The sequence below is a fragment of the Castanea sativa genome, chromosome 1 (genome assembly GCF_040712315.1).
Source record: "Castanea sativa cultivar Marrone di Chiusa Pesio chromosome 1, ASM4071231v1".
Lineage (NCBI taxonomy): Eukaryota > Viridiplantae > Streptophyta > Magnoliopsida > Fagales > Fagaceae > Castanea > Castanea sativa.
This window is the reverse complement of record NC_134013.1, coordinates 27,178,178-27,197,972: the sequence shown is the minus strand read 5'-3', so window position 1 is coordinate 27,197,972 and position 19,795 is coordinate 27,178,178. Positions and strand designations below refer to the sequence as shown.

The 19,795-nt window shown below is 33.8% G+C and overlaps 2 protein-coding genes across 4 annotated transcripts; one reads left to right on the top strand and one right to left on the bottom strand.

Annotated features, from left to right (window-relative positions):
- Positions 1-1,850: 1,850 nt before the first annotated feature.
- Positions 1,851-7,289, top strand: LOC142621674 (alcohol dehydrogenase-like 4). Its single transcript, XM_075795002.1, has 10 exons — positions 1,851-2,083; positions 2,187-2,323; positions 2,451-2,500; positions 2,965-3,293; positions 5,032-5,114; positions 5,462-5,537; positions 5,757-5,818; positions 6,000-6,095; positions 6,687-6,848; positions 6,947-7,289. Exons 1-10 carry the CDS (start codon positions 2,026-2,028, stop codon positions 7,055-7,057), a joined length of 1,164 nt encoding a protein of 387 aa, XP_075651117.1. The 5' UTR covers positions 1,851-2,025; the 3' UTR covers positions 7,058-7,289.
- Positions 7,290-7,764: 475 nt separating this feature from the next.
- Positions 7,765-18,771, bottom strand: LOC142641289 (polyadenylate-binding protein-interacting protein 11). 3 transcript variants are annotated; one of them, XM_075815707.1, is made up of 11 exons: positions 18,529-18,771; positions 17,704-18,223; positions 17,360-17,464; positions 17,204-17,248; positions 17,044-17,116; positions 16,838-16,950; positions 16,685-16,744; positions 16,546-16,593; positions 16,384-16,452; positions 8,250-8,311; positions 7,765-8,137 (listed from the first exon to the last, which is right to left on the bottom strand). In XM_075815707.1, exons 2-11 carry the CDS (start codon positions 18,187-18,189, stop codon positions 8,080-8,082), a joined length of 1,119 nt encoding a protein of 372 aa, XP_075671822.1. In that variant the 5' UTR covers positions 18,190-18,223; positions 18,529-18,771; the 3' UTR covers positions 7,765-8,079. The 3 variants fall into 3 exon arrangements, with proteins under 3 accessions (XP_075671822.1, XP_075671809.1, XP_075671815.1); XM_075815694.1 differs by having other exon boundaries at positions 17,360-17,467; positions 18,529-18,688; XM_075815700.1 differs by having other exon boundaries at positions 17,360-17,467; positions 18,450-18,580.
- Between the last annotated feature and the right edge of the window lie 1,024 nt (positions 18,772-19,795).

The window sequence follows — 19,795 nt, the reverse complement described above, 5'->3', positions numbered from 1 at the left end:
GCATTGACTTTATAATTAAAGAGGGTTTCTTTGTGATATGGGCTGCTTCCCCATGAAATTACGGAGCATTGACTTACTAATTAAAGATAGATTTTTTTTTATGGGAATTAAAGATAGATTAGCACAGTTTATTTTGGACAAAATGACATAGTTGAAATTGAAGGAGAAGGTATTATATATTTCCGGTGCATGTTATCTCTCTCTCACAAGGGGGTGGACCTCTTGTGAGAGAGAGGTAACATGCACCAGAAACATGGTGAAGTTTTTCAAAATGAATGGAGGAAAAAACAAAAAGGAGTTAATGATAGGTTCTTATAGCTGCTAAAATTTGGGCACAGTTAATTATTGTAACTTGAATTTCTTAATTAAATCTTCTTCTTTTTTTTGCTGAATTTCTTAATTAAAGATAGATTATAACATTTTGATCAATGTAATTACATTGTAGATTATAACATTTTGATCAATGTAATTACATTGATCAGTATGTTATAATCTATCACTAATTAACAATAATTGAATTTAATCATATGATCTATATTTAAATTTAACTAGATAATCTAACGTCCAATACCTAAAATATTCTATAATATATATAAAATTAAAGTCATTTGACTTTTAGTTAACTTCATAATTAATAGTATGTCATATATCTGGTCTATATGTGTGTGTGTGGTGTCACATAAGCTTTTGAGAAGGTATCATAATTTTTTATGTCATTATTCTAAAATATTTTTTATTGAATTTAAATTTAATTATATATTTAAACTCATCATTAGAATCTTAGTAATGTCATATTTTCTTTATATGGTAGAATGCATAATTCCATATACAAACATAATGATAATAAAAGTTATTTTTAACAGATGCCCTTAGGGCATTTGTTAATGAAACATTTTAGAAAACTTGTAATATCATTTTTATGAAAAATACAAAATGTTGTCAAAAAAGCTAGTAACTTTTTTCTTTTCCTATAAATTTTTTTTAAAATATTTAATAAATCAATGCTCTTAAGGTATTAGTTGATATTTTCCTAATAATAATGCATAATGTAGAAGGTAAAGTTTTCATATATACACACAATCTATATATATATATATATAATTAAAGTCAAAGCTTAGAAGAAATTCAATTATATTCAAAATTAGAATTCACTTGTTGGCTAATTTTGTGACACGTGTCCACCTAAGTTTTTTAACCTTTGTACTAAACGAGTTAATGAGTGCAAAATACTAAGAGTCTAATATTAATAAACTAGAAATTTAAAAAAAAAAAAAACCAATCACATATACTTAATAAAAATTACCACACAACAAAGATCACCACACAATCACATATACTCAATAAAAATTACCACACAACAAAGATCACCACACGTTCTATCATATTAAAAATTAAAAAACAAAATGATCATAAGTAGTATTAAATTTATGTAAGAATTATAACATGTGACTACTTAAATTTACTCTTTTTTTTAATTTGACTAATTATTTATATTTTTATGATAAAAATTTCGGTTAATTTTAAATGCATTCATGTATATGTATAGGTTACCCGTTAGTTAATATAATAAATGTTTATTAATAAATAAGGTAATTATTAAATTTCACATTTAGAAAAAAATTAAGGTTGACAAAAAATTATATTATTTTAAAATTTTTTATGCCTTTAGAAATAAATTTAATATTAGGCCTACTCTACTGCCCCCTCCCATGCCATATGTCACCGAAAGCTTCTTGCAGCGCTTACCTTAATTATTAATTATATATATATTAATCTTTAAATCATATCGGTCAATATTGCCCCTATTGGTATGTAATTCATAAGCTTGACTGTCTCTCTGGTAGCCTAGTGGATTCATTTCTTGGTATTAATTATAAAATCTGAATCAGGGAGAGTGGTGTTGGTGCCACAAGAGAATTCAAGGAACAAATTAATAAGCAAAACAAAGAGCCAGAAGAAGCATCATACAATACAAATTCCTGTGCAAGCTGGTGATCAGCAATATAAGCTAACATTGAGAGAAAGATGGAAAATGGTTTGCGCAAGCCAAGTGAGACAACGAGGAAGGTCATCACTTGCAAAGGTAAGAGGTTCGGCTATTATATATAAGTTCTCTCTTTCTCTTTGTACAATCATTATTGATTTATAATAGTGTTCATTTTCATTTCGTATGGTGGGGTTTGAAGCTGCTATTACATGGGGTCCGGGTGAGCCATTTGTGATAGAAGAAGTGAAAGTGGATCCCCCTCAGAAAATGGAGGTTCGGATCAAGATCCTCTTTACTTCAATATGTCATACAGATCTCAGCGCTTGGCAAGGCGAGGTATGTATTATATATATACATGTCAAACTAGCATTCAAAAACTTTATCTATAATATAATTTGAATAAACCAATTTAGATTAATTCTGCCTGACTTTTGGCACAAACCTTGTTATGTATTTGTTGAAGAATGAAGCTCAGAGAGCGTACCCTCGAATTCTTGGCCATGAAGCTTCCGGGTAAGAAACCATGATCTCATGGCTTCAACAATATATCAACATGCTATATATTATCCATATTCATTGTATAAGAAATAACTTTGAAAACTTATTGCCTATCTAGCCTCCTGTGTTTTATCATTATGTTAAAATAAGGAAAATAAAAATCCACTGTCCAGTTTTATTATTCAAGTTTTATCAATGGTAACTAGCATATACATGACTTTTTATTTTCTTATAAAGTAAACAAAATTTGCATTTAATATATATATTTGACATGTTATACATACTAGATTGAAAAGAGGATTTTTATTTGAATAATGGGTAAATTATTAAATTCATCTCTTAACAACTTAAGGTTTTAAGAATAAGTGATAATTTATTATAATATCTATCAAAGCATGTGATCTGAGTTTGCATCTAGTCAACTTATGGACATGTACAACTAGACCAACTCTTTTGGACACAATAATCTTTGGTTGCAGGATTGTTGAGAGCGTAGGTGAAGGTGTAATGGACATAAAAGAAGGGGACCATGTTGTTCCAATTTTCAACGGAGAGTGTGGGGATTGCCCATACTGCAAGTGTGAGAAAACTAACATGTGTGAGAGAGCTGGAGTAAACCCGTTCATGACTGTGATGGTCAACGATGGCAAGAGTAGGTTTTCGTGTAAAGAAGGAAAACCCATCTTCCATTTTCTCAACACCTCAACTTTCTGTGAGTACACAGTGGTTGAGTCTGCTTGCGTCGTCAAGATTGACCCTGATGCTTCTCTCAAAACGATGACATTGCTAAGCTGTGGTGTTTCTACGGGTAAGAACTATGTGTCATGTGTGTGTTTATGTGTGGTGGCTTTGTATAATACTTGCCACGTGCCTTTTATGAGACGCGAGGATCTTCCCATTTATGATAATCATTAATTTGTCTCCAATTCCAATGTCAAGATACATACGATATCACCTCTTTTTAAATCTTATTTTATGAATAATAATTAAGAATAATATAAGTGTCCGATATTATATATGGCTCTGTGCTATACGTACATACTAATAAATAAATATAAAAAGTTTCATAATAAAATCAAGTTATCTCTATTTAAAACAACATGACGTTATGTGCAGCTTTAAATTAATAAAGAAATTAAATCTTCGTACAATAATACCAGGTATACGTATGTAAGTGAAAATTTTATGTTAAAGAAAAAAAAAATTTTAAAAAGTTAAAAATATATATTTAAAAATTTAAAAAAAAAAAAAGACGTTTTGTGCAACTTTAAATGAATAAAGAAATTAAATCTTCATATAGTAATACTAGGTATAAATATGTGTGAAAACTTTAGGTAAAGAAAAAATAAAAAAGTTAAATAATAAAGAAAATACGTTTTTATAATAATGCTAAATATACATATGTGAGTAAAAATCTCACATAAAGAAAAAGTAAAAAAGTTGAAGAGAATTAATATCACATGGATGTATATCCATGTTTCACAAAAAGTTAAATCTCACAAGTTTTAATAGTGTAAAAGAATTTAAAATTTCTTGTCACTATTAAAATATTCACATTAGTACTATTCATTATAAGTAAAAAAAATTGTATCTCCTCAAAAATTAAATTACAAGTAATTATTCGAAACTTTGGTAATCTAAGGATGTGTTTGTTTAGATGTGAAATATGATAGATGGAAAATTTTGGAGAGAAAATAGAAAAGAAAATTTTTTGAATGTGTTTAATTGGGTGGAGTGGAAGAAAAATATATGGTAGAACTCAGGTATTTTCTCTCTGGACCTACCAAAAAAATTTCTCTACAAAATAGAAAGAAAATGTAAGTGAAAAATTATGCATCATTTTTTGACGAAAATGTCATGTGCAATAAATTCATCCCCGTTGCTGTCTCTTTCTTTTTTTTCCTTTCTTTTCTTTTTTTCCACTGGACGTATGTTGCTGCTTTTTTTTTTTTTTTTTTTCTTCTGACGTTGCCTGCCTCTTCTTCTTTTCTCTCTTTCTTTTTGTTCTTTTTTCTTTTGATTTACTGGGCAGGCGTTGCCTGCCTCTTCTTATTCTTCTTCTTTTCTTTTCTTTTTTCTTTTGATTTACTGGGCAGGCTTGTCCAGTATTTTTTTTTTTTTTCTGTTGTGTTTTTTTTTTTTTTGTTTAGCTGTGATTTTTTTTATGGACATGATTTTTATTTTTTATTAAATTTAGGTGATTGATTTTTTTTTATCACTTTTTTTTGTTTTAATTGAGCATCATTTTTTTATAAGGGCATACACGTAAATTTATACAAACTCATTTTTTCCATTCCTCCATTTTTCCACTCCCAACTAAACAAAAATGAAAAAAATTAAAATCTTTTCTATACTCTCATTTTTCCATTCTTTCACCATTTTCTATCCTCTTACTTTTCCACCCCTTCCAACCAAACTAACCCTAAATATTATTCAGTAATATGTATATATATAGTCTGCAATTAGGCTTACAAACCAGAAGTTTGAAATCTCTCACTTCTGCTGTGATTTGTTTTGACATGCGAAATTCTTGGAACTTGATCAAGGAGTTGGAGCAGCATGGAACATTGCCAATGTTAAGGCTGGGTCAACCGTGGCAATTTTTGGTTTAGGTGCCGTGGGACTCGCTGTAAGTTACTTTTTTTTTTTTTTTTAATGGGAGTAAGTTACATTTTAATATGAATCAAAATTGCATTATTAGATGAATAATAATTTTCCACTTAATGAGGCACATTTTACTAAAAGACACTCCTCCATTGCTGTCCAAAAAACAAGTTCTTTATTTCTAGCTATAATTGCATCTGCCCATACAATCATCATTTTATTTTATTTTTATAATATTAATTTATGAAAAATTTGATTTTATATCTTAAATATATAAACGAGCATCTAATAATTAGATATTAAGTGCATGTCAATTTTTATGAAACTCATTAACAAAATCCTAAAACTAATACAATTGAAAATATGGTGTAGGTTGCTGAAGGAGCACGAGCACGAGGAGCAACAAAAATAATTGGTGTTGATATCAACCCCAACAAATTCATCAAAGGTACTTACTAACTTAAATGCTTTCTTGGTACAAAACATAGTTTGTATCTCACTACTTTGTTATTCACGAAGTGATTTGCTGATTGCTCTATGTTTTGTGCTTAATTGTACAAATAATGATGAGGGTGGGTGTACATGTTTATCATAATAATCGACTAATCGTGGAAAGTTTCATCCCCACAAATTTGTAGTTTACGTTGTGTGTGCATGTGATATATAGGGCGAGCCATGGGAATCACAGACACTATAAATCCAAGGGATTTTGAGAAGCCAGTTCATGAGGTTAGTGAATTACGTACTATAATCACAAACTAAATTATCTCTCTTTAACTTTTTCTTAAGTTAAGTGTAGATTTCAAGACCACAAACTTGTACTTCATCACCATCCAAAAACGAACCAACAAAAGAGTACGAGATGTTCAATAAAAATAAAAAAAATGAGAATGCTTGGTTGTGGTCGCAGTGTATAAGGGAAATGACAGGTGGAGGCGTTGACTACAGCTTCGAGTGTGCAGGAATCTCGGAGGTTTTACGGGAGGCCTTCTTAGCTACACATGAGGTGCCTTTTATTGAACTTCCTTTTTGTTTTATTCCACTCAATTGTTTGACCAAAACACAGAACTTATCACCATTCCATTTGTACCGTTTAATTTGGATCTCCTTTTCAATTTGTCTTTTAGCAATGCTCACACTTTTTCTTTTTCTTTTTTTCCTGAAGTTCAATGTACAAAATGAGACGCATGTCCATTTCAGTATACGTATTAAGATCGTGTCGTTTTTAGTGTCTAAAAGTAAAAGTATTAGAAGAAAGTCAAACTTTTTATATTAACAACTTGTTCAAAAGTTGTCAACGTACACTACTTTTTGTTTTTGTCCCCTCCGCAACTCTCAAGTGGTGGATTTGATGAACTTGAAAAACGTCTTAAATCCACCATTCTCAAGTTTCATTACAATACTATCAATTCATAGTTTATTCAAAATATCTCAATCTAGGACTACTTATATAAATTTTAAAAATATAATTAAAAAATACCACTTTTTTTTTTATACCAATCATATCAACTCAGTGAAAAAGAATCTTGAAAAAAATGTGTATCCCTAAGTTAATAAAATTCTTTCACTAAGCAAATATTGGCCATTGAATGAGCAGGGCTGGGGATTGACTGTGATATTGGGGATTCATACAAGCCCGAAAATGCTTCCCCTTCATCCAATGGAGTTGTTTACTGGTCGCGTAATAATCGCAACAGTCTTCGGAGGTTTCAAAGGGAAGACCCAGCTGCCTAATTTTGCCAAAGAGTGCATGCAAGGGGTCAGTAGCTCTTTGTGGTCTATGATTGTTAATGCTTCATAATTTTTTTTATGATTATAACATTAATCTTAACGTTTGTGCTATGGGGTCAATTTCAGGTGGTGAATTTAGAAGAGTTCATCACACATGAGCTTCCATTTGAGAAGATAAACGAAGCATTTCAGTTGCTTATAGATGGCAAATCAGTGAGATGCCTGCTACACCTTTAAGCCTTCCTTAGAATCCCTACACGCCATGGATAAAGAGCAATAAGCTAAACTCCTCTTGAAACAGAGTTATACGCTTGCGGACAGATTTCGAAATCGTGCCTACACATTCTAGACTACTACTTTATTTTTTTTTTGTGCGAAGAAGACTACTAGCTTGAATAGACCTTAATGTATTATCAATAGTACTCCGCTTTATTTTAATAGCCTATGCTTGGCTAAACTTATTTTCTTACTCATTTGACTAGGTACAGCTTCTTAAAACCTCTTCATTTCATAAGTAGAAACACTACTTTATCCTTAACTTTTAAGCTAAATAAGCTATCCAAAAATTGGTTTAATTGCACAGAGTGTTCCCACAACATCCTAATTACTCCAATTTGGCAAATCAATATGTCCTGAAGAGACAATTGACAGCTAGTTACAACAGGCATACCATTCTAATAAATGAGCAGCACAAGATAGGTTTAAAGCAACATAATGCAGTATGACAAGGATTCTCAAACAACAATGAGAGAGAGAGAGAGAGAGAGAGAGAGAGAGTACCGAATGAGAATCACCTTGTGTAAAATCAAAATAAACTCATAGACTAATGTGTTAGCGTGTGTTTGTTTGCACACCAAGCCAACCATGTGACTGGCAAGCTATCTTTGAAATATATATCTTCAATAACTATGAAAAAAAAAAAAAAAAAAGAAGGTACCACTTCATTAGTGTCACAAAAAGACTTTCATGAGTCATAAACTTCTCAGCATTGCTTAATCTACGGAAAATCCAAATCCATATTAACGAGCAAATACATGACATCTTTTAAAGCCTCGGAGATTCTATCCAACTCTATATATGCTACGATAAACAAAATATAAACCCTATGATAACAAAAGATCTCATAGCATGGAAGCAGTGGACAAGTATATGTATTAAACAGAACACCAGAGATGGAAATCTTTACATGGTGTGTGTGTGTATTTAAATATATTTAAACTGGAACGGTAAATCATTCTCAGATGCCAAAGATGATTGATTTAATGCATGGGAAGACGAGGAGCACGAGGGCGCACAGGTGTCTTTGATGGGCTAACCCTGATCATACACAACACCAAAAATCAATTAGATAAACAAAGCAAAAGGTACGATACAAAAAATTCTCTAAAAGTAAATTCAGGATGGGAAATGAAGGAGCCAGCAGTCCAACCTAATCGGCAATGAACCTAGAACCACGCCGCTACAGTTGAGAGCAGCAATTGCACTTTCAGCCTGAAGGAAGAAATATATATTCCCGTCACATCTCAATACATTGCAGCATACAGAGGTCAAGGAAAATTGAGACTAGATATTACATGTGATAAAACCCCAATTAGATAATCAATTTTATGGTCACTTGCACTACAAGCCTTACAAGGCAAGCAGCAGATCCTGAATCAGCTCTCTCAAACCACAAAAAAGATGTTGAAGAAGATTCTAGGGGATCATGTACATGAAAAACAATCAGGAAAACTGCAAACAATATGACTTGTGCATATGATCCAACCCACTTCAAATCCTTCCATTCTAGTCAAATATTAAATCATTATTAATCTAATATGCCAAAATGCAACTACATTTTCACTTCAAAACTGTTCAACCTTATTTTATTTGAGGTAAATATAACCCCCAGGACACCACTTTAAGTGGGATCGGATTGCGTAATCACCCATTTTAAATATAACTCACACTCTGAATGGGATTAAACCTCTGACCTCACTATTCATGATCCACCCCTTGTTCATGCAAAGGGGAGATGCCATTTTCTCCCTTTTCTATAGATTTTAGATCCCAATTGGAAGGGAAATGTAATAAACTAGTGACCTCCACTTTAAGAGTAGCAGTCTCCAGATTGTGCTACCCCTTTGGGGTACCATTGGTCCAAAAAGTATGGGCAAAAATATTATCCAAGAGTAAAAGGGAACACCAAAAAGAAAATCATTACTCATTTATGGCCAGAGTGCAATTCAATTAGTACGAGCTCAGCAATTAGTAGGAACATATAATCACTTTTCTGGGTTTTGATTGAACCAGACTAAAAATAAAGCAAAGTTCTGCATAATCAACCCTTTCCACTACTATTTGTCCAAAAAGAACCAGAGCTAAGACAACCAACTTAAAAACAAGTCCCATGTTATCAAAGAAAACTGTTAGCCCTGTCTGCAAGCTAAGTCAGCACAGCTTAGTACATAGCTTCCTTGTAACTAATATTAACACTCGTACAAAATATAAATTGATTTCCAGTTTTAATTTTATTGAAATTTTCAGACTTTCAAAAGTGGCACATAGTAGTATCTCACTTCTAGAGAGGTAGTATAATTGGAAGTCTTCAACTGGTTTACACAAAGCTAAAAACCTCTAAATATCATATATCCCTCTAACAAAGATTAGAAAAATTGCTATGAACATTGGGCACTTTAAAAAACCAAAAAAGGAATGGAGACAAAAGCTTACAAACAATATCTTTCTGAAGTTAAACAAATCTTCTATTTATTCTAAGAAGTAAACACTTAAGACTTCAATTGAAAAAAAAAAAAAGACTAACAAAATTGTGGATGGCGTCCTTGGTAAACATACTACAACCTACTGAAAAGGTATTATAAAGCAACCTTCAGCCCCAATTCCTCCACTATAAAATTGAACATTTATACAGTCCAAGCCCTACTCTCATTTCCCAAGACAATCATCTTAAGTGAACTTATCAATACCATACATGAGGCCCTTTCATCTTGGCCAGGAAAATGAATTATTTTGGTACCAACAGTACCTACACACCATTTCGAAATTACTGCTATACATAATATATCATAAATTCAAATAAATATACATGGCTCGCGTGTGTGTGTATAACAAACTCTTTATGTTGACCAAAATCTGATCAAAGGAAAAAAAAATTGAACAATAAAAGATTGCAGTTGCACTCCTTGAGCTTTGACACAGGTGCTAATTTGAAAAGAAAAAAACAAAGACAAACACATGTGGTGCCTTATAACACCACATGACTTACCACTTCTCTTACCAATGACATGGGCCTAAGTCTAAGTCTGACACAACACGACCAATCAAGAAAAGAAGAATCATGGAGGGATGAAAGGAGCTGCGAAAGTGGTGCCAATCCAAAGAAGAAGGTGCCGGAGGAGAAGCTAACACCAACAATGAAGAAATCAAAGCTAATGACAGTATTGCAAGATTTGTATTTTTAAAAATTTTAAAATAAAATTAAAAATAATAAATATTTAAATAAACTAAAAATAAAGGAGCTTCAGTTTGGAACGGTTGATACAGGCTGATACCCATGTTGTTTGAACTATTATGTCTAAAGGAGCTTCACTGCGCCAATTTGGTCAACAGTACAAACTTTTTTGATCCTACCAGCCTAAACAGTACGATTTTCACAACTTTTTTCCTTAAGGCATTTGGCCTTTTCAAATTGGGGCACAATAAATTATGTTTGCCTCATTAATATCATAACAACATTTTATAATCCAGGTTAAGAGGTTAAGAACACCACATGTGTATGTCCTTAGTGTCATATATTTTCTTCATGGTAAGGCCCAAGCCACAAGGTGGGTTGCAATAGATTGAAGGCCTACGTAAGATTTAGTCACACTGCTATGGATGGGTTGTCGGCCCCAATAATTTGGAACTAAGGCTAGGTTGTTGTTATTGTTAACACAACAACAAATAATGTGGTGAATAAGGATGTTCTTCAAGTTTAGAAATATGGTGTTTCTGGCTTTAGAATAAAGTCATTATACAGAAAAAATACATGATTTTAAAAGAAACATGGTGCATAAACTGCATCACAATAGGGACCCTGCCATCCAAATTGTGCATCACTTAGGTAGTAATGTTTTAGAGAACCAAGTATGAAAAAAAAAAAAAAAAAAAAAGCAAGGCAGAGAATATGCAAGCTGTTGAAACCTACGGTAGCTAAGGTGGCTCACATCTTGCCAACTCATTAATGAAACACAGTGCATAAGTAGGACAAATTTTTTTCTCGCACATAACATTACATTTTACCTCCAGTCTTCCTCAATGCTGAACTAATAGCACCCATTAACTTTTATAAAATATCCGCCAAAGTCTCAAATCAGATTACTCTTTATCTTGGTCTGAATTTATTAACCACTGTAATTGGCCTAGAGCACATATCATTTATACGACCCACTAAAGCATGACTTGGCCTAAACCAACCCATAGTATCACCCTACTGTGAATCAAGCAAATATTAAATTTTCCTTTTATACTCAAATACTCATTGAGATAGCTGATACACTATTCCGTGTGCACGTATTTGGGGGGAGGGTGAAAGAACGGTAGTAACATTTGTACTAACCCTTCAAAAATAAATATTTATCATCTGACAGCTTGTTGCTAATTGTGTTATGGCAAGAATAGATTATGGGTACAAACAGTACTTTTTTATTTTTTGATAAGTAACCTGCTTCATGTACAAGGAAAAATGTACAGAGAGTAGCCTAAGGAAAACATCTCCACAACATCCTTTAGAATCTTGACACCAATTAGAATAATTCTCTTTTTTATAATTCTACAATTACAATGGGGAGGGAAGATTTGAACCATAGACATCTCTGTTAGAAACACAAGGAGGTGCCAGTTGAGTTACAAGGCTCTTGGCCCAATTAGAATAATCCTCCAACAATACAAAGGGAAGCCATACAACCAAACCTTAATCCCAAATTATGGGGTAAAGTATGGATTCTCGATAGACTAGTTAGGGTCACCCACGTGTATTCTTTTTTGTCATTTTATTTTATTCAAAATTACATTCTCTATTACTTAATTGACATGTACTTTTCTGTTACTTTTATAATTTTTGGTCTTTCTATACCTTTTTTCACTCTCAACTTGAATCAACTCTCCTCTTAATATGACCAAACCATTTCAAGCGGTCTCCTATGCTTCGTCAATAAGGGCTACCCCCCATCTTTAAGCAAATTTCCTCATATTGAATCCTATCTTTTCTTCTATTTTCACTTATCCATCTTAACTTTCTCATTTTAGCTACACCCTTTATAAATAAGTTGCTTCCTAACAATCTAACATTTAGTTATAAATGTTCCCTTTAATTTAGATATATTCTATGATCACACTCCCGATGCACTTCTCCACTTGATCCACCTTCCACCCTACTCTTGTCCTATTGTTCACATGACATCCTCTTAAATCTTCATCATTATGAATTATTGATCCAATATATCAAAAGCTCTAGGTTTTTGGTATCTCTTGACTATCAAGTCTTTCAGCTCATTTATCTTTATTTCTACTTTGCTAAACTTACATTTCATTCGCTTTTTTTTAGTCCTACTTAGCTAAAAACCTTTAGTTCTAAAGCATTTCAAAAAATTTCTAACTTGACATTAACTTCATATCTAGTTTCATCCACTAATACTATATTATCTACCAAAAGCATACAACAAGGGGGGACATGCTCCTAAATTGATTAAGTGAGCTCACCCATTGCTAGTGCAAAAATATGTGGACTTAAAACGATCCTTGATGTGAACCTAGAGTTATAGTAAAGTAAACTCACTTGTGATGACTCTACTTGTACTTTTTTTTTATAAGTATGACTACTTGTACTTGTTCTCACGCTAATTACAACTTTGTCATACATATCATAAATAAACTTATATACTATAGAATAATTCATTTCTTATCCAAGTATTCAAAGGACAGCCATACTTTTTAAAATCAGCAGATATAAAAAGTATAAGTAGGAAAACATACGATGCAAATCTGGGAAAGGGAAATGGTGACTTAAATAAAAGAGCTTACCATCCTAACTCTAGGAGAACAACCTATCCATCCTACAGCATGATAATTCCATAAAATAAGATCATTTCAATTAAGAGTTAGAGAGAAATTTATATTATTGTTGATAAAATCACCGTAACCCTTATGGACTACGGACTGATTCACAGCACAAAAAATCAGTTAATCAACCATTTCTGTTCTAACTTGATTTTACCACTCAAAAAATAAATGAGGTATGTACAATACACCATTGATAAATGTTATCCTTGACAAACCACCTTAATTCTTGACACAGCATTACATTTTACCTTCAGCCTACCTCAATTCTGGACTGATAGCTAGGGTTGTCCAACCAGACCCGGAACCCGCCCAACCCGGCTGACCCGGCCGGAAAACCGGCAGACCCAACGCCGGTGACAGTGGGTCTCCGCCCCAAAACCCGAGACCGGCAGGTCGGTTGACGGGTTTGAGCAAGAAAAACCAATTTTCAACCGACCTGACCGGAAAACACATTGAAATTTTTGTTCTCCGCCAATTGGAGTGCTTACCCGGTCTGAGTTCACACAATCTGAAACCGAACAATACCCAACTGGAAACCGATGACATCCAACCACCCGAACCGCTGCCTTCAGCGGGTCGGCGGCAGGTCCATGTTTAGGAGAGCCGAAGTGATCAGGTCGGTTCCGGTTTGGGCACAAACCCGACCCAAACCAACCAGTGGACAGGCCTACTGATAGCACCAATTATTTTTTATCTAGGAAGCACCCGCACGGATCGCGGTGCGGTGCGGCAACGCTGCAATTTTTGAAAATATAAGACAAGTGTGGCAAGATACAATTATTAATTAATTATTAAATATATTTTTATTTTTATTTTCTATATATTGCTAAGCATTTTTTTCATATAATGGTAAACATATGTCAATTTATGAGCAATAGTAGACAATAAAGCGAATACATAACCATTACATAATAAATCAACAAAAGAAAAAAGTAATCAACATATATTTTTCAATCAATAGTACAACTTAACCCAAAAAAAAAAGCAATCAAGATATTTTTTACTTATCAAAAAAAGAAAAGAAATCAACATTTTTATCAACAGTACAACTTATCCACAAAAAAAAAAAGCAATCAACATGTTTTTTTTCAATCACCTGACAGATAAAAACTTATTTTGAAGAAATAAAGTTAATAAGTCCGAGTGTCTGACACTTATCGTAGACTTCTTTTTTTTAACTTTCCTTTGTGATTTCCAAAACCAATTACGTGGCTCACACTAGAGGAAGCAAAAGTGAAACGTTGAAACTTGAAAACAATAAAGGATGACAACTAATAAGATAAGACTAGACTCTAGAGGACAGAAAATAAAGAGCAAATACCAGTCACCCAGTAGATACGAAACAGAGAAGAAGGAAAATAAATAAATAAAAGAAAAAGAAGTGGGCTGGGTTCATTAAGGCAAAGAACGACTGGCAACGTGAGTTTGATGGGTTTGCATTTTTTTTTCTTTTTTCTTTTTTTTTTAAGCCAAAATCTGAAACCGGCCGAAATGAAAATTTTGGCCAAAATTGACTGGAATGGCCAGAACATCCCGGCCATATCGGATTTTAAAATAAATAAATAAAATCATTTGGGACGAACATGCAGCCAGTTTTTTATCAACAATCCTCCCAAGTATCAAATCTGATTACTCCCCTTAGTCTAAATTTATGCACCACTGTTGACCTAGAACATGTAATTACATTTGTACTAACCCTAAAAAAATTCAAGATAATGATTATCATCTGACAGCTTAAAGCTAATCATGTTATCACAAGAATATATGGGGCAAACAATCATATGAAAACATCCCCACATCCACCTTTTAGAATCTTGACACAAATTCGAACAAAAAATTCCTCCAAAAATACAAAGGGAAGTCATACATTTTAAAATCTAAGCAGCAGATATACAAAAAGTATAAGTAGATAACCATACAATGCAAATCTGGGAAAGGGAAAGCAGTGACTTAAATAAAAGATCTTATCATCCTAACTCTAGGAGAACAATCTATCCATCCAACAACAGGATAACACTTAAGCTTAAGATCATCTCAATTAAGAGTTATAGGGATATCCTCAAACTTATATGATTGTTTATAACATCATCACCATGACCCTTGTGGACTACAGACTCATGCACAACACATTGATAGGATACACAGCACAAAGAGTTAGTCAATCAACAATTTCTGATCAACCTTGATTTTTCCACTCAATAAATAAGAGACGTGCAATACACGCAGTCAATAAATGTCATTCTTGGTAGCCAATAAAAAAATAATAATCCTTACGATAGAATTTTCAATGCATTCCCAATTGACTCAAAGCTTAGTCATTAAAATAAAAACTACCCTCATGACCAGTAAAATTCTTGCAGAATAAACAATAAAAATGACCCATAAACATGGTTTGAACGCACTCTTTTTTTATCTAAGTAGATAAGTCTGGGTAAGATAATTTGTATTAGTTTTAAATGGGTTGGAAGTAGTACTCTCACTCCAATCTCAATATAATCAAGATCAATCCAAGTGGCCCAATGAGTCAATGGTATGAGTGAGTAGCCACCTTACATTATCAAGCACAAACCTGACAGTTTTCTCATCAACATAAAATTAAAATCTCTTCTTTTTTTATGTTGGGCATAACTATAACTCAATATAACCTCCTAATGAGACTATACTATAACTAGAGGTGTTCACCAAACTGTATAAACTGCACAAACCGCAAAAACCGCACCACACCGCAAGTAACAATACACCGCACCGCATGGTGCAGTGCAGTTTGCAGTTTTATAATAAGAAAACCGCATAAACCGCACCACACTTTTAATATTAAATATATTATTAATAGTTTAATAACCCTAGTTTTCAAAAAAAAAAAAGTTTGATAACCCTAGCAAGTGTTGACTAGAAAAGCCAACCCAAAATAAAGAAAAACTAGCTAAATAATTTAAAACTTGGCCCAAAAAAAAAGGAAAAAATTAGTTTTGGGCTGGGTAGGAAATGCCCAAAATTTGAAAAATATACCGACTTCAAACCGCATCTTATACATAGCATCGCACATGTGACCGCAAAAATGAGGTGCGGTGTGGTTATGGTTTGGCTAAACTCTAAACCACACCACACCGCACCGCACATGTGACCGCAAAAATAAGGTACGGTGCAATTATGATTTTAGCTAAATCACACCACAAAGTGTGGTGCTAAAAATAACCCAAAACCGCACTGCTAACACCCCTATCCATAACCTTATCATCCACCAGAGCCTTTTTTCCCCAATAATTGACAGGATTAGACCTACATTAGATGACCTAGAACTAAATCTTAGCTGCTAGAATTTCCCTTCCAAAAGCTGGTTATTTGAAAACACTTTGCTTATGCTCCCTAGATTTACATCTTTTAACCCTTTAAAGGGGGAAAAAAAAAGACATGTGGAAACAAAGCAATTCAGCATGCATGAATTAAGAGAAAATGGAAATTACCATTACAAACTCAACAAAGGCAATACGAGTGGAATGGTGATAGTCACCAAGTAGCCTCAAGCGATAAACCTGCTTCAAAAAAAAATTCTCATTTGTTCATTCCTTACGAATGTTAGTCAAAAGATTGAGAAGAAACAAAAGTTTCAGAATATAATCTCGAACCTCTCCACAGACTGATTCGAAAAAGAGTTTGACATCAGCTTGAGTAACCTGCACAAAACAAACCAAATAAATAAGTAATAAGGGTTTTATAGGCCATACCATGGACCATATTCAATGATAAACTACTAAAAAAAGTCACCTTCTTGTCAATATTTGTACAATAGATAGTTCTCGCACACATCTCACGTTCATCTTCAGTCTGAAATCCAAAGAACCAATGAAAAATCAACACATATTCAAAATACTGCAGAGAACAAGGAATACAATGGTCATAATAGCTTGGCTCTCTCACCCTAGGCAAAAAGGTTGGGTTAACTGGTGCAATAGCTGTTTTAGAAGGCAGCACCTTCACAGGGTAGAATCCAAGCATAGTCCCCCCCAGACTTAAAGCAGCCCTTGCACCTTCTGCATAGCCAACAGAGCAATTGATCGAGGAACCATCATATTTCATTGCAACTACCAAAAACTATTGAACTATGTACCACAACTTCAAATTACCTTCATCAGTAAACTCAACAAAGGCAAAACGAAGTACAGAATTGGGGTCACCACATATACGGCAGTCAACAACCTTCACACAAAAATAGAACTTGTTCAAGACCAAAATTTAAAGCACCTCATCAGAAAACCATTTATTAAAATAAAATAAATCCATTACCTGTCCACAATTGACAAACAGAGCTGCAAGCTGTTCTTCAGTGACCTATGCTCCAAATAAACAAACACATCAGTCCCACACACAGCCAGTCACACAAAACATAACCCACCAAAGTCAAATAATAATAGCAACCAAGAACGTTTTGATTTTATATACCTGTTGATCAATGTCAGACACATACACAGTTCTCCTAATTGACTCTTCTCGCTGAGCCAAACTTGTCCTGGCATTCATTCTCCGTTTCCCTTGATTAAAATTCTTCTTCTAACACAAACACCCACCAAGAAACAGCAACACATAAATCCCCATTTATTAGCTAAAAAAAAGCAAAATTTAAACAAACTAAAACCCAGAATCATAATTCATAAACCCTTCAAAAAACCAAAATTTTCACCAAAGCTATAATTTTTCTATCGTTTTCATTCAATTTCTCAGCCACCAAACAAAAGGATCAAGAAGAAAATCAGAATAAAACATAAGTATAAATCATATTAGCATACCCTTCTGCCAGTGTTGCCATTAACAAATCCATTTCTGCCGTTGCTTTGCATTACCAGGTTGTTAGGGTAAAACCCAGCATTCAAATTGAAGCCTTGGTTGTTATTAGCTAGCGAAGGAGGCACAAACTCTTCAGCCATAGGGTTCAACTTAGAGAAGAGTTCTTGTAGCTCTCTCATATCCCGATTGTAGCTCTCTACGGCGGAGACAGTCGCTGAGTCACCACCTCCGCCGCTGGATCGGTGGGCCCCGATCTGCTGTGCCGATGTGGGAGTAATGTACAGCGTCTGATCATGGTGGGACATCACAATCGGACCACCACCACCATCACCGTTGATGATGTGGTGGTTGTGGTTGTGGTTGAGTCGCACGTGGGTGTGCTTGTTGTTGTTGTTGTTGTTCTGCTGATCGTGACCGTTGGATGATTCCTGTGATGGCGTCTCGAAGTTTCGGCTTGACCCCACCCCTCCATTTTCAACCACGGCCATGGTTTTTTTTTTTTTCGTTGTTGTCGTTTATTCTCTGAATCGTTGATCGAAGAAAAAAAAAAAATTGGTCAGAAATGTCCTTTTGAATAATCAAAATTAAAAACTTTTGATTCAAAAGTTGAACGGTTTTAAATACACAACAAACACCTCGAAATCACTATCGACAAAACGAAATGGAAAAATAATATATAGAGAAGAAAGTACTGAAGAAAGAAAGTAAGTAAAAAAGGAGCAATTTTTTTCTTGTTTCATTTTCTTACAGTGTGTTTGTTTCTGTTTTTGTTTTGTTTTTTAAGGTTTTGTTTATTGCGAGCGAGAGAGAGAGAGAGAGAGAGAGACCAAAGAGGTTCTTCGAATCGAGGTTGAGAGTGTGGATCTGCTCTTCTTCACATAATGGCGATGATGAGGGGAATCGATAGTTGAAATTCTCAGACACTGCGTTTGCTTTTGTTGTTTTTGCTTTCAGAGTGTTTGATTGATTGTAGCAAAAATCGAAAAATATACAAATATAAAACCTACAATTAACTTTATGTGTGTGTGTGTGCTTTTTTTTTTTTTTTTACATGTACATGTATTGTTGTTGCTGCGCTACATGGGAATGGGATGGTGATCACTGTTGAATCGATGACGTGGCATGTTATTATTGGTTAATCAATGTGGGTAGGATGGGTGATACAATGATACTGAGATACTACTGGTTTGTCTTTTACTTTTTACGGTTTTACTTTTACCCGTACTGTTTGGATAGGCACGAGCTCAGCTGTCTGTGGCCTGTGTGTGGGTGTTTTGGTAATGTTGGTATATTAATAGGCAGAGCTGATTGTGAGAACTGTCTGTCACTCTGTCCTTTTTTTGGCAGCGACTCCCCTAGGCTTTTGCTAATTGCTATAAATAATTTGGCAATGCCACTTTATTTTTATTGAAAATATCTACTAGTATTAAAATGTTGAACTGTAAGACATTTGACTGCAGTGCTACTATGGCGATTATTGAAGAAAACTTACTCGTACTCTCGACTGAGTTTTCAAATCTCAAGTACTTTCCAAATTCATCTTCTCTAGATGTTTTATGACTTTCATCATTTTTGAAATGGTAGTTTTGCTTGAAAAAGCATAGTGGAAATGGCATTAAATAACAGCCTAAGATGGAGAGTTGGGTGAAGCCTACTTAAAGCCACTGGTTTTTAAAACCAGATCGGATCAACCGGTTGAACAGGGAAAACCAACAATTCAGTCGACCAAAACCGAGAACTGGACCTATTTTCATTTCTTTGACCATTCCGGTTTTAAAAATCATGCTTAAAACCTTTCAATCTTCCTTACTTTGATGTAAATGTATATATGTTAAACCAACTGAGCATACCAAACTTAGAGATCTTCTGCAGAACATGTTGGCTTTTATGGAACCAAAGAAATGAGACACGCATAGGGATTTGTACATCATTTTCGTTCATAGATGATTTGGTGAAAAAAAAAAAATGTCGATTTTGCGATTAATTTCTTGTAGCTAAATGTTGGCAACGAGAATGAAGGAGAACCCCTAGTCCTTAACTTTATATTACAGTGTTTTTGTTTCAGGGCTACAAGGTGAAACATATCTTATCTTA